The 15,080-nt window shown below is 47.2% G+C and overlaps 1 protein-coding gene across 4 annotated transcripts in view; it reads left to right on the forward strand.

Annotated features, from left to right (window-relative positions):
• The window catches only part of Tarbp1 (TAR (HIV-1) RNA binding protein 1), a 48,943-nt gene that overhangs the window by 15,792 nt on the left and 18,071 nt on the right, over positions 1 to 15,080 (forward strand). For all 4 annotated transcript variants that reach the window (XM_036187059.1, XM_036187060.1, XM_036187062.1 and 1 more), the window contains exons 10-17: positions 246 to 381; positions 2,520 to 2,619; positions 4,911 to 5,083; positions 6,040 to 6,137; positions 7,803 to 7,964; positions 11,211 to 11,425; positions 12,059 to 12,320; positions 12,404 to 12,592. In XM_036187059.1, coding sequence (XP_036042952.1) covers positions 246 to 381; positions 2,520 to 2,619; positions 4,911 to 5,083; positions 6,040 to 6,137; positions 7,803 to 7,964; positions 11,211 to 11,425; positions 12,059 to 12,320; positions 12,404 to 12,592 — 1,335 coding nt within the window. The remainder of the gene's footprint in view (positions 1 to 245; positions 382 to 2,519; positions 2,620 to 4,910; positions 5,084 to 6,039; positions 6,138 to 7,802; positions 7,965 to 11,210; positions 11,426 to 12,058; positions 12,321 to 12,403; positions 12,593 to 15,080) is intronic.

The following is a 15,080-nucleotide window of genomic DNA, read 5'->3' on the forward strand; positions in this document are numbered from 1 at the left end:
GAAATTCCCTTACACTGGGTTCCGGGTGGTCCTCTCCACCTAATATAGTTCTGAAGACCGGAGCCACACATTAAAAAGTAGATTCTTCAGTACCACTCAACACCAGGGAATGATGCCTTCATAAGAGTGTACCAAGCTCTTGTATCTAATTTTTTAAATTCAGTTTATGGCTCAGGGAAATTAGAAATGCTTTGCTTTGTTATGTTTTATGGATAAAATAACCCTGCCATGGTTTTCCTGTCTAGCTCTGTGATTGGCTGCGCATCAATGAAAGATACTTTAGGCAGTCCTCAATTGGTGGCTCTGAGGGACACGAGACATCGTTAAAGGCTTACGTGAAAAACCTTGTTCAGGAGTTCGTGAAGTCCCCTGGTTGGGAAAGTAAGTCTGAACTCCTCTTTATGGAATGACGAAATGTGTTACAAGGAACTTTCAGATTGATTTGTGGGCATAAGCAGTTGTGCTGTGTGAGTCTGAACTTCAGCCACGTGTGCAGAATCGCTTCCTCACGGCTTTCCAGGTTCTGAGACTTGAGGATGTTAACCCAGTATAGACGCTTTGGAGCTAGCTGCTCAATTACCAGAGCAGGAAGTGGACCCAATTAGTACATGAACTCATCCCACAGGGCAGGTGTGTGGGGGTCTCTAGGATGGAAACGGGTGAGTGCAAATAATGCACGTGGGTTTGTTTTTCATGCTTTAAAAGCACTTCGTTTATTGTGAACTGATGAAAACCAGTTCATTTATCTGAGTGACGTGTTGTGTGTGGAGGCTGGGACTTGACATCAGGTGATTCCTTAGTTGCTTTCCTCTGTTTTCTGAGACTGGGTCTCTCACTGAATCTGGGGCTTGCTGATTGACTGGCTGGTCCAGCTGGCCAGCTTATCCCAGGGATCTGCTGCCCCTGCCTCTGACCACCACTCCTACCAGCTTTAACATGGGTGCAGGGATCTGAACTGCACACTCATCCTCATCCTTTCAGAGCTAAGGCTCTGACCCCAGTCATCTCTCTAGCCCCCAAAAGCAGTCTCAGAGAGTACACTTTGGGAAGGGTTATTCTGCTGGGCGGTGTGTTTTTATCACACACTTGTGAAGACCATTCTTCTTTCTCTTTCCTATTTTCTTTCCCTTTTGATGTGGTTCTGCCATGGCCTTGGGCATGCTTGGTGGGTGCTCTACCACTGACCCTCACTTCTGGCAGAGACTACTTTTGCAAAGATCTTTGGAGAAAACATGTCAGCCTGCAGGAGGGAAGAATTCACAGAGTCTTATTAGTTAGGATTTCTTGTACATTTCTAATGCTTCCTCTTCATTAAGGCCCGAGGCAATGATTTGGGGAAACTGTGCCATTGAGCTTAGCACATCTGAACTTCGCTGCCTTTGTCTCAGATCAGCTCATTTCATCCAGTTTCCCTCATCTGATCCAGAAGTGGGTCTTAACTGATCAGGGAATTGTCCTAGAGTTCATCTGTCTATCAGTGTTTTCTCCTGAGCATCTCCTCTCCATTCTTAAAGGCATTCCCCATGCTGTTGCTTGGGAGCTTCTTGGCTTAGGCCTGCAGCTAAAGGCAAACCTTCCTTGCTGCTAGCGCAGTCCCACACAGTGGCTCCAGGGGAGCTGGGCTGCCTAGTCCTGGTGCTTCACCCCTCCTGCCCAGGGTCAGGTGTCTTCTGGAAGTCTCAGCCCAGCTAGCCTTGCTCTGGTTGCTTCCCTTGTTCCTCCTTTTGCTTCCCTACAGTTTCCATTTTGGAACTCTCTCCACCCCAATGTGTGTGCACCCTCAGAGGTTTCCAGTGGCCTCTGGGACAAGAGCAAAACTCCTGAATGTTCTGCCAAGTGTCTGGGTCCCTTCAATAGGTCCTTCACCTCATTTTCTGCCATTCTTTCTCACATATGTGCATCAGCAGGACCGTCCACATATTCTTTTACATGGGAGGTTCTTGTCTCCGTTCACCCAGGTCGTTCTTCTCAGATGTCCCCCTCAGCTCAGTTGTCCCCAGATCAAGACACTTCCCCTAATGTGTACTCCAGCTGCAGACACATGTCTCCAGCATGGCCCTCACTGTAATGACAGTTCTGGTATTCTTGGCTGAACACTTTCTGTGGTCTGAGGAACCGTGTGTCTGTGGTGGTCAAGCAGCATCTCTGCACACAGCAGGGACAAGGAGTCGTTTTTATTGTCTTTAAATGTGGTGCATAATAATGTATTTCTCTAACGATGTAACATGGATTAGGAATAATGACAGAGTTGTTTCGGTTGCAGTGTGTCATATTTGAAGGACTTAGTGAATGCCTTTTAATTTTTTTTTTTTTAATTAAAAAGTGTGTGTGCATGTGAGTGCTTGCGTGTCACAACACCCATTTGGAGGTCAGAAGATAACTTATGGGAGTCAGCTCTTTTCTCCCACCTTGTAGGTCCTGGGGGCCAGTCATGAGGTGTGACTGCAAGCACCTTTACCCATGGAACTATTTTTCAAGCCCTGAGAATGTTTCTTATGCTGTACCTTTTGTTATCCTAGCAGGGGAAAGCGGCTTCATGCCAGACTGGCTTGAAGCCAGGCTGACCTCTCTGATGGTTCTGCTGGCTGTGGACGTGGAAGGAATGAAGACCCAGTTCAGGTCCGTGTTTCTTCAGTGTTGGGGTGCAGGGGAGGCTAATAAGATTTATCATGGGTGTGGGAGCCTGTTTTCAGGTTCCTTGTAGCTTTGCCCAGCAGGTCCACATAGAGGATGATTAGACCACGGGCCTGAGTGCAGGTGTCTGAGATGGTCTGCACTTGGCTGTGCTGGGGAGGTCTTTTGCTCCATCCCTTGGCATCTCTTTAAATACCCTGGGGCAGCCAGGTGGTGGTGGTGGTGGTGGTGGTGGTGGTGGTGGTGGTGCATGCCTTTAATCCCAGCGCTTAGGAGGCAGAGCCAGGCTGATCTCTGTGAGTTCAAGGCCAGCTTGGTCTACCAAGTGAGTTCCAGGAAAGGCACAAAGCTACATAGAGAAACCCTGTCTCGAGAAGAAAAAAAACAAAAACAAAAAACAAAAAAAACCCTGGGGCAGAGACAGTCAGGGCCAGTTGGAAAAGGTTCCAGGCCCTCTCGAGGCTATCCTTTATTTTCTATCTGTTTATCTCCACAATCTAAATCCTTCTATCTAATATTTCCTGCTGCTCGCACTCAAGAAAACTCTGGGGAACTATGGGGTTGGTGGTAAACACCCCACACATGGGTGCTTAGACTTTTCAGTGGTCGGTAGAGTCACTAAGAAAGGCCAGGTCGAGAACACTGGTCACGTACTACAGAGATGTTTACTGTAACAGCGGGTTCATAGAAGTAGGGCCACTTAGTGCTGGCAGGTTGGTAAATTAAATGTCAGATTTGCAATCTAATATTAAATCGGAGAATATAGGATGCTTACTGTTTTATACTGGTATTACAAAGTAGATGCTAAGATCCCAGTGTAAATTGTAGGTGTGTGACTTAAGCAAAAATGGCTATTGGGATGAAGTGGCCTCTGAGCCTAGGAGTGGATCATTTCCTCTGTGGAGCCAACAGTGCCAGGGTAGGCGGGACCTTGACATGGTTTACAGTTACCTTGGTGTTGGGGGTAGTCGATCACACTGTGAACTGCAAGTTTTCATTTGTGTTAATTAAACAAAATTAACCTTGGCTCAGCAGACTGAGTTAGCCACTAGTTGACAGAAAGTAATCCTAGAGCGTCAGAGGGCATCTGGAAGAGATAGAGAGATGCACCATAAGTGGTCAGGAGGGGTTTCGAATAGCAAGGTATTTATTGTTTTTGCAGAGCAGAAGGAGGGGAGTTTTGAGGAGGTACCTGCAAGGAGAGGTCAGCTAGGTGCTACTCAACCTCTCTGAGCTAGCAGGTTTTCACCCCAGCCTTTCATTCTCGAGTCTTATTTATAAATAGAATGATAGAGATTTAGTTAAGCTACCTTTAGTGGCAGTGACAGAGCCAGTGCCTGTGGGAATTCCTGACAGACTGTGGCCTGAGCAGTCAGGACGCTGCTAGAGAAGCAGCCAGTAACTGGGAGTGGCAATTGCTGGCTAAAATAGAAGTAGAATAAGTCACAGTATTGTGGGGATTTATTAAGGCAACTCTGCATAATTAAAAAGGTTTATTGCCAGGCGGAGGTGGCACACACCTTTAATCCCAGTACTCGGGAGGCAGAGCCAGGCAGACCTCTGTGAGTCTGAGGCCAGCCTGGTCTGCAGAGTGAGATCCAGGACAGGCACCAAAACTACAGCTGGCTCATCCAGATCTTGGGTCTTAAGGGCTCCCACCTCAGCCCACCTTGGGGGCAGGTCACAGTTACTAGAAGCCTCACTGGGGGTAGTACTTCCAGGTCAAAGCTGGAACAGCTACCCATTACAGCATAGCCACTGTGCTGAAGATAAAACAGCCCCTTGATACATCATAGCCCATCTAGATGAAATTTTAGTGCCAAAGTCATTGGTCATAATAGTTTTATATCTTCAGGGTTTTTTCTTTTGTATTAAAAAAAAAGTTGATGTTACGTGTCTTTTACTAGTTTATGCTTTTCTTTTTTTATTTATTCATTGACAGTTTCACACATTTGTATGGATTTTGTTTCTGTTTTCACCTGTTTCCTTCTCTGCTCTGCTCTCTCACGTTTTCGCTTTGCTGCGAAAACCATTGGTCAGGACCTCGGCAGTTGAACATATAGCATGGGTTTAGATTTGTGTCCCACACTGTAAGGGTTGAAGACAGTGGAAAGCCCAGACCTAGAGATGGGTCCTCACAAGTCCTGGGCATGTGTGCATGTGCACCATCCGTGAAGTAACTTGTATGACCCCTCAGCTAACTTGCTGCATGAGTGCTAGCTGGGGAATGGTCATGATTTTGAGATGGCTGATGGGGGTGTTCTTTTACCATCTAGTGAGAAGCAGAGGACTCAGAACGTGCTGAGGATCTTCTTAGACCCCTTGCTGGATGCCCTGGGGAAGCTGGGCACCAATGCCTACATGCCCCTGTTGAGGACAGACAGGTGCCTCCAGCTGCTGGTGAGGTTGCTGCATTCTTGTGTGCCAAGAGGTTCCAGTGACCAGGATGGTGAGGACGACTGGGCTCTGGGGTGCCTTGTTAGGGGTGTTGCTGGTGTTCAGAATGAGAATTAGTTCTTCCCATGCATACACTGAGCAGCTCTTGGTGCTGCTGGGGATACAGTGGGGTGTCCATCTAATACTCTGGGAGAGTTGTATACTATTATTAGAATGTGGTTTTATTTATTTTTGAGTAATAATAAACAATAATTTATTATTGTTTTATTATTTTTGTTTATTTCTCATGTGAGGCATGTGCATGTGTGTGCACACCTGTATGTGTAAGTGTGTTAATGTGGAGGCTAGAGGTTGACATAAGGCGTTCTCTCCATTGCTGTCAATCTTACTCTCTGAGCCAGAGCCTCTTCACTGAACCCAAAGCTGTTTTGGCTAGACTGGCTGGCTAGCCCCCAGGGTCCACTTGCCTCCATCCCACCTCCACCTTCCCTCATGCTGGGGTTACAGATAAGTACTGCTATACCAGCTTTCAAATGGGATCCGAGCTCAGGTTCTCATGTTTGCATAGCATGCAGCTTACCATTGGGCTCCTCCACACCACTATTTTTTTTAAAGGCTTTATTATTATATTTGTGTGTGCAGGTATATGAAGTTATGGGCATGCCATGGCACTCACATGGAGATGAGAGGAAAACTTTCAGAAGTCAATTCTTTCCTACCATTGGGTCCTGAGGATGGCCTTATATCACCAGGCTTGATGGCACATACCTTTACCCACTGAGCCATCTCAGCAGTCCTGTGTGTGTGTGTGTGTGTGTGTGTGTGTGTGTGTGTTCCACATAACACATAAAGTCCATCCAGTGTCCTTGGTATGCTGGGCCTGTGGTATGGTGTCCTGGACTCCAGTGACTGACTGCCTTTCTGTCCAACAGTTGTATAAGAGCTTCTGGTATGTTTTGTACCAAAGACCTGCTTCTATCAGGTTAACAAAACACGTTCTCCCCACAGATGAGGTGTCCACTGCTCTCCAGACCTCCGTCATGTCTGCTGCAGAGAGCGTGTCTCAGTTTGTGCTCCGGAGGCTCACCATGAATGAGCTGCAGAGTGTAAGTAGAGTTGGGCTTCCAGAGCTTTCTCTTTTGGGAGCCCATCAGTCACCACTCTTGCTTTTCCTTGTCCACGATCACTGGATCACCTGGAAAGGAACATCTCTTTAGTGTGCTGGTTTCTCCAGAAGCCGCTCTGGGAAGCAGAGCCGTTGTAGACTTCTGAACAGCTCAGTATCGTGGGAAATGCCCAGCAGCAGCAGCTCAACAGAGGAAGGGCAGCTTTGGCTCTGGTCTGAGAGACCATCATGGTGAGAAAGAGATTATGATGAGAACAGGCTGCAGCTGGGGCCGTGGGAGACGGGCAGCTGGTTACAGACCGTGTAAGCAGGCGTAACTAGACTCCAACCCTAAGGCCCTCCCTGCAGCAGTCCCTTCCCCCAGTCAGGTGGCACCTCCCTAGCTTTCACAACCTCCCAAGGATCACCACAGTGGGGGTCAAGTGTTTAAACACACGAACCTGTTGGGGGAGGGGGCTTGGCGAGGGTTCACATTCAAACCACCTAGTTTCCACTCCATCAGTATTAACTGTGACCTACGCAAGATGCAGCTCTTCTGAGCCTCAGTTTCCCAGATGATATGTCTGTCACCACATTTTGAAGGTTTGAAAATGATGGATTTGAGCCCCTTGACACATTTGTGTGTAACTGGGACCTGGACTCAGATATTCAGAATGTTAGATTAAGGGTAGGACCAGGGCCGTGTGTGTGTGTGTGTGTGTGTGTGTGTGTGTGTGTGTGTGTGTGTGTGTGTGTGTGTGTGAGAGAGAGAGAGAGAGAGACAGAGAGAGAGACAGAGAGACAGACACACACACACACACACACAGAGAGAGAGAGAGAGAGAGAGAGAGAGAGAGAGAGAGAGAGAGAGAGAGAGAAGTGTAGCCGGAGGTGGGAACAGTGGATTCTGGGTTCAGATGATCTTCTGAATATGCCTGTCATGTCTCCTACACACCATAGCATATTCTTTGTAGGATATATAAAAATAATTAAAGTTTTTTTTTCTAAGAATACTTAGAAAATACTAGTTTTTATAGACTTTCTATTTGTTATTGTTTAAAACCTCTATGGACAAACGTTGAAGCAGTTTGATTGTGTTGTGTTGATCATCAAGAAGGTGAGGAAATGGACTTCTTTAAAGAACTTTGGTTCAGCGAGATGGCATGCAGGTACAGGCAATTGCCATCAAGCCTGAGTTAGTCCCCTGAGACCCTAGACCCACATGGTGGAAGGAGAGAGCTGGTCATCTACACTAAAAATGTTTTCTTTTATCTCCAAGTGCTTGGAGTCAAAGCACGCACTGTTAGAGCTTAGATCTCCCATAATGCTGTCAATATCACTGTCTCCATTGTGTGGGTGAGAAACCAGAGGCCTAGGAAAGCTAAGGAACTCAGCTTACACCATAGAAATAGTGAGTGTGAGAACCTAGTTCTCCCAGAAGCTCCTGCTGCTCCCTGCCTCTTTCTGTTCTGGGAGAGTCCCGACTGCAAAGAATGACATCGCATCCTTAGCCTACATGCAGACGTCCTGGGCCCTGCACGATGGAATGGCTCTCCTCTTCAGTGTCTTGTTAGTGCATTTAAATGCAGGGATTGCTCCTCTCTGAATTCTACTTGTGTGAAAGTCACAGGTCCCGTGTCCTTACATGTCCTGACATTTGTTGCAGGTGGCGGATCTGGGCCGCTGCCAGCTGTACCTGAAGGTGTTGGCTGAGCTCACGAGTCTCCAGGTGAAGCTGGGCTGGAAAGCTGGCAACCCCACCCGTCAGGTCATTTCTCCTCTGAGAACCGCGTGCATTCACCATCTGCAGGACGCTGGGGATGGAAAGGTAATCCTCCTGGGCTGAAGGGGTGTGGTTATGTCCAGCAAGGGATACCTATTTGATTGCTCTACGATATTTTGCAATTATGAAAAGGATTTCCTAAAATTGTATTGTTAAGCTCCTGCCTTCAGGTACCAATACTGTGGGAGCAGAGTTGGGATACATCACAGCTCTGAATGTCATGGATATCTGATACCCCTCTCTCTTCCTTCACTCCCTCTTTCTCTTCCTTCCTTTCTTCCCTCCTTCCTTCTGTCCCTCCATCCTTCCTTCCTTCTGCTGGTTTGAATACAGGACCCCATGTTATTTATTAAGCAGCACAGTGTTATTCACTAAGCGGCACTGTTTACCATGTGAGAAAAACTACAAGGTACGACAAAACCCACTATAAAAGTTTATTAAGGGAAGGGAACAGAAGGGATGTGCTTAGGCCTATGGAAAGATTGTGCAGGAAGAAAAGGTGGAGGGATGAGTGGGACCCACTTTTATAGATTTCTTCTGCACATGCGCATACGGGCTTACGTAGCTCTGCCACTCATGCACATAGGACGTAAGGCCCTGGGGTGACTAAGCCTCTTGCCAATGCGTGAGTGGTCATGGGGGAGTGGATAAGAATTCTAACAACCTCATATACCCTAAGCCAGGTCTTAATCTTTTTTCTTTTGTGTTGTGACCCTTTTTCTTTATTTTTCTTTCTTTCTTTCTTTCTTTCTTTCTTTCTCTCTCTCTCTCTCTCTCTCTCTCTCTCTCTCTCTCTCTCTCTCTCTCTTTTCAAGACAGGGTTTCTTTATATAGCCCTGGCTGTCCTGGAACTCACTCTGTAGACCAGGCTGGCCTTGGACTCAGAAATCCACCTGCCTCTGCTTCCCAAGTGCTGGGACTACACGCATATGCTACCACTACCCGGCTTCACTGTGACCTCTTTTCATTGAAGCAATTTTTTTATGAACATTGGTATATAGGTCTAAAAATTGGGAGCACAAGCATTTGCAGATAATGAATCATAAATTTATTTTTAAAAAGTTTTTTGATATGCATATGGTTTAGTCTTTATTAAAGAAGAAAGCAAATTACATACTAATGAGGTAGATATGCTTGTCTGTCTAATAGTACAATGGAAACATACACTAATTTATGCTCACATGATGAGGAACCTTTGTAGGAACACATTAAAATCTTTGGTTTCTGTAATTGAGCCTATACCTGTGTAAGAGCTGAAAACTTTGTACACACAACACTGCTTATAAGATACAGTAGTCTCAGTCTGGACCCAGGGGTGTCTGGCAGTGGTCACTGGCTCTGTGTAGCTTGAAGTCAAGGTGAGAGTGCTGTGTGTTCAGAAAAAGGCCACCGTGAAGTCCCACAATCAGTATGGTCAAGCACAGCCATAAACATACATCACATGTTGATTTTCAATTAATTTTGAGTCACTGTGCATTTAGAAAACCTCTGACTGTTGTCAGAGATTTCATGACCCTACCTTCAGTTATACAGCCCTTGGCAGGGTCATAGCCTCCATTTCAGAATGCTTTTATGTTGGCTGTGTGCTTTACACACTGAGCTATATCAGTGCTCCCCCACCCTATCTTATTTAAACTTAGAGACAGAATCTTACTCGATTACTCAAGTTGACCTACAAATTCTCTTTGTAGCCTAGACAGACCTTGAACTCATGATCCTCCTGCCTCAGCCTCCAGAGTTGCTGGGTTTCTAGACCTGTGCCTTCATACCGAGCAATTCTCTTTAGTCTTAAAATCACCTCTGTGCAGATATGGGAGGTGTCTTAGGTCTTCTGCTCACACTGGCCTAGTATGGAACCCTTTCTTTAGCCTTAAATCTCAGCCTCCATGGTTGGCTTCTTTCCTTGGCTTCCAGGTTAGTTGTCTATCCTTCTGCTCTGTGCTGCAGCTGCCCCAGATGACCACTTAAGAGCTTCTCTGTCACAAGTATGTGTTCCTTACTTACCTGACAGAGGTGACTTAAGGGAAGGGGTCTTTCTTGCTTAGCATTTAAGAGAGAACAGTGTTGTGGTGTGGGAGACATGGTATGGTGGCTCCTTGTCAGTGGGAGTATGGGTGGAGCTCTTGACATCACAGCAAACCAGGAAGTGAAGAGCTCATATCAGAGCCCTCTTCAAGGCTTACCCTGTAGTGACCCACCCCTGAAAGCTAGGATTCCACAACCACCCAAACAGTACCACCTTTTGTAGAATATTATTTTACAGTGTGTTACCTCTGTTGATGTTGCATTTGTTTAACTCTGTGAAGCTGTGTTACTGTGCCTGTCTAAAACACCTGATGGTCTAAGAAAGAGCTGAATGGCCAATAGTGAGGCAAGAGAAATGATAGATGGGGCTGGCAGGCAGAGAGAATATATAGAAGGAGAAATCTGGAAGGAATAGAGATCAAGGAGCAGGAGAAAGGAGGAAGAGAACTCCAGGGGCCAGCCATCCAGCTACACAGCCAGCCATGGAGTAAGAGTAAGATACAGAAGTAAGAGAACATGAAAAGCCCAGAGGCAAAAGGTAGATAGGATAATTTAAATTAAGGAAAGCTAGCAAGCAACAAGCCAAGCTAAGGCTGGGCATTTGTAATTAAGAATAAGCCTCCATGTATGATTTATTTGGAAGCTGAGTGGCAGGCCCCCCCCTAAAAGAGTAAAAAACCACCACCACCAACCACCAGCTGAGGACCACATGTTCATATGAGCCTGGGTGAATTTGCACTTAGAACATAGCACCTCCTTCCTGAGGCTTCCATCTGGCTTGACCCTGCCAGGAGAGTGCGTGGTAGCCTCTGTTGGATCCAGGTCTCTCTCCTCCCTTCATTTTCCGTATGCCCCTCGTGCTTACACAGTGGTGTTTATTTCCTTCTTCATAGTTTGTGTTGTAATTTGTGTAGATATGTCTGCACTGGATTTTTGCACCTGTAGGCATTACTTAAACACATAACAGAGAAAGGCAGAGTGGTTAAAAACCCAACTTGAGACGCTGGCCCCTGGGTTCAAACCACTCACAGGCAGCTGATCTGTCTAGGCATCCCTTATTGTACAGGTTGAATTCTGCTCTTCCATGCTGAGTACCAGCTGCCATTTCAAACAAGCAGAGAGCCATGCACTTGAACTTCTTTTATTCCACTGGTATTCAGCAGTAGCAAGAAGGGAGGCAGACATGAGGCGTCGCAGCCTTGAAGCCCCGGTCACCTCAGACTGAAACTTGATTCCCTTGCATCAGCATTGTTCTGTCCTCCGCAGGAGCCAACCCTGGGTCATCAGGTGCAGAGAGTAGTCAGCATGGCCACCCTGGCAGCTCTGTGTGAGGCTATGAACCAGCACCCAGTGCTGCAGCTGGAGTCTCCCAATGTTGAGCCCATGGACAGGTTCCTGTCTACTCTTCCGCTCAGTCAGATGCTGCAGAAGCCCCGTTTAGAGGAGCAGAGCAGCTGTGTGCATCCGTTGGAGAATGGCAGGTGAATGAGGAATGTCTTTGCTAAGGGTTAACAATCTGGCTTTTGTTGCAGTCATGGTCATTGGTGATCCCTGATGGTGCCCGTGTAGTGGAGCTGGGGAGATGAGGCTCCATTTTGGATGAGAGTACACCATTAGGTTCTTCATCTCCCTTGTCAGAAACCTGCTGACCATTCTGACTTAGTTTTCAGAGAGTCTCTCAAGGTTGTGGAAATGCCTTGCAGAACATTTGGTCTGTGGGGTTGCTTCAGTGTTTGGTAGATAGGCTGTTTGATGTATGCGGTGCATATATCCTTTGTCTTGGTTTGTTTTTGGGTGCTGGAACAGTATCTCTGAGCCTGGGGAGCTTATAAGGAAACACTTAAGATTTTGGAGCCTGAAAAGCCTATAAATGTGGCACCAGCATTTCCTGGATCCTGGAGAGGGCTTCACGGTACTTTACCTGATGGAAAAGTTGGAAGAGCCCCCACCTCCCAGTTCCTCCCTCCAGCTCTCTCCAGGATTTTGCAGGAGCCAGACTGCTTTCAAACCACCCGTCTGTTTTGCCTCTGTAAGGAACAGCACCACATGCCAAAGAAATGAAGACGGATTTGGAAAAGTGTGTGGCTTAGTACCTTTCCTTTTAAAAATTTCAGTGTTTTGGAAGAGTCACCGTCTTCTCCAGGATGGGGGAAGACAGTGGCGCAGTATCTACACGATCAGTGGGTCTGCCTCGCCTTCCTGCTGAGGAGGCATGGCCCCCTTAATCCAGCCACGGAAAGTGACATGCAGGAGTGCTTCCTCCCTGCTGTCGAGATGCCCGCACAGACCCTGCGGTCAGCCCTGGACGTCCTCACGGTTCTCCCTGCCGACCGCATCTTACCTGTGTTCCGCTGCATGGAGGTGTTGGTTCCCAAGGTGAGCTGGGGGAGAGTTGAGTTGGGTGATGGAGCAGCAGCATTCCTGAGGTTGACCACTGTGTTTTCACCCGCTCCCACCAGCTCCTGACCTCCGAGGAGTCGCTCTGCATAGAATCCTTTGACATGGCTTGGAAAATTATATCTTCCTCGAGTAACACTCAGCTGACGTTCTGGCCTAACTTAGAAGCCTTCGTTCACTTTGTTTTTGATAATGAAATCCTTGTCATTGCCGCCAAACTCAAGGGCCAGGCATACTTCAAAATAAAAGAGGTAATTTTCTTCTCTTTGCATTTTGTGTAGCCTGTAGGACAAGCGAAAGAAGAGGTGTGTTTGTAACTATGTATGAGGACAGGGGCTTTGTTCTCAGAATGTTCTTGAATGAGATGGGAAGTATGACAGACCGGAGGCTCAGGATGGGGCCCGACTCCCACCTGCCCTGCTATGCCCAGATAGTCAGCAGGCAGGACTTGAGGAGAGGTCGGCTTTGGCTCACAGTTTCAGGGAATAGAGTCCATTGTGATAGGAAGGAATGTGGCTGCTCCCTCTGTAGTGGAAGGAGAGGGAAGCAGCGATCACTGCCATGTTAGTGCACCAGGAAGCAGAGAACAGACAAACAGGGCTAGTCTACACCCCTCAAAAGCACCACCTTTCAAAACATCACCACCAGATGGACAAAGGGATCAGAACACATGAACCTGGGGGTGGGGGTGGGGAAGTAGGGGGGTGGGGGACACACTTCACATTCAGATCACAGCTCTTCCCTGTGTTAAAACAGTATTTAAGATCTTGAGTCACAGCTGGGTGTGGCAGTGCACACACTTTTAGTCTTAACACTCAGGAGGCAGAGGCTGGTGGATCTCTGTGCGTTAGTGACCAGTCTGGTTTACATATTGAGTTCCAGGCCAGCCAGAACTACATAGTGAGACCCTGTCTCAAAACAAACACCACCACCACCAACAACAACAACCAAACTTGACTCTTTTGGCAGGTTAGTGATGGGGAACTCAGGAGGCCTAGCTTTTCCCTCTGAGGGAGTTGGGTGGCCTGGAAACACCGTTTCTCCTGTAGGACAGCAGGAACATGGTGCAGAGCCGAGCTGGTGTGCTTTGACACTGACCAGGACAGGGGGAGCATGGCAGGCACCTTTGACCTGTGCTTACATTGTACTGTCATTTGTTTTTAAATCCTAAGTGGAGAAATACAGGATTTTAAAGTCTTTTTGTTTTCTGGAGGTATGGACAACCCCCTGAACTTGAGGCTTCACCATCCACAGATTCAGCCAAAAAGTAGAAATATTTGAGGGCCAGAGAGATGGCTCAGCAGATAAAGACCCTTGCTGCCAAATCTGAAAACCAGAGCTGGTTCCACCCACCTGGTAAAAGTTGTGAGCGACTCCTGAATGTTATCCTCTGTATTCCACATGTATCCTGTGGCACTTGTGTACCCCTCCCAAAAGAAATGAATGTGAAAAATTTAACATTTTTAAAAGGAATATTTGAAAAAAAGTTGCCTCAGTACTGCCCTTTTGTTATGTATGACAACGATTTATACTGTATTAGATATTATCAGTAACCTAGAGATTACTAGGAGCCCGGTGTCAGTCTTTGGGTACCGCAGCATGACATCACTGTCTGCAGACATGTTTTGGGATAGTTGTATCTCTCCTAGGACAGCTGCAGCCCTGGGCCCAGGCTGTGTGGCTGATCTGAGTAGTCATAATGTTCCCATATGGAGGCTCCAGAGACTGTACCCTGTTTTATATGAACAGGGCTCGAAGCAGATTTTGCTGTCCAGGGGCGTCCTGGGGCAGTTCCCCAGGGCCATGAGGGATGGCTGTACTTCCGGTTCCTGTTCTTGATCCGTGCTGCCCCTCCTGCCCTTCTGTGCACTGTGGGGCACAGCAGGAGACCGTGGTCTTTGCCTCTGGAGCACTGAGGTCCTATTTTTGCAGGGAGGGGCTGCCTCCTCCTTGTGTGTCCTTGGGTTGTGTCTCTCCTGGAGAGTTCTGGATGGGTGGCCCGGCCAGGAATACTGGACTTAACACACACTCTTGAAACACTAGGACTTAGCTAGCGTTCACCATCAGGGGTCATCTGAAAACATTCCAATTAGGTTTAGTTTTGGATTTTTCAGATAAATTTCTCACACAACCACGTCGGTAAGTAAATAGACTGCACACGAAAGGGAAAGTACTCTCCAGCAGGTCCTGAGGGTTTTGTTTTCCACGTCAAAACCCCTTAGTAGGTTGACATTAGAAGCTGTGTGTGTTCAGTATTCAGCGAACAGGGTTTGGGGCCAAGCTGTGTGTGATTTTTCTCATTGCTGTAAAAAAATCCCTGTCAAAAGCAGCTGACAGAAGGAAGGTGTTTTCGGTTTGAGGACACAGCCCATCATGGGGGTGGGGGTGGCAGCGGGAGCCTGAGGCAGCTGGTCACATGACACCCAGCCAGGAAACAGGGATAAATGCTGGTGCTCTGCTCACTTTCTCCTTTTCACTCAGCCTAGGCTGTAGAGTGCCGCCACCACATTCAGAGTGGATCTTTCTCATTTAAACGTCTCTGGAAACATCCCTGTAGTCACTCCTAGACATGTGTCTCCATCGATCCTACACATGTCCAGTTGACTTTACAGATTAGCCATCCCAGGCCAGGAGGGCTTATTTCTTTAGGAATCACCATCAGAAAGTAATGGTTTTCATAAAACTGTTACACTGCGAATTTTCATCATTATTACACTGCTAACTGGCCTAGTCAAAGGT

This window comes from Onychomys torridus, chromosome 5 (assembly GCF_903995425.1).
Source record: "Onychomys torridus chromosome 5, mOncTor1.1, whole genome shotgun sequence".
NCBI classification, from domain to species: Eukaryota; Metazoa; Chordata; class Mammalia; order Rodentia; family Cricetidae; genus Onychomys; species Onychomys torridus.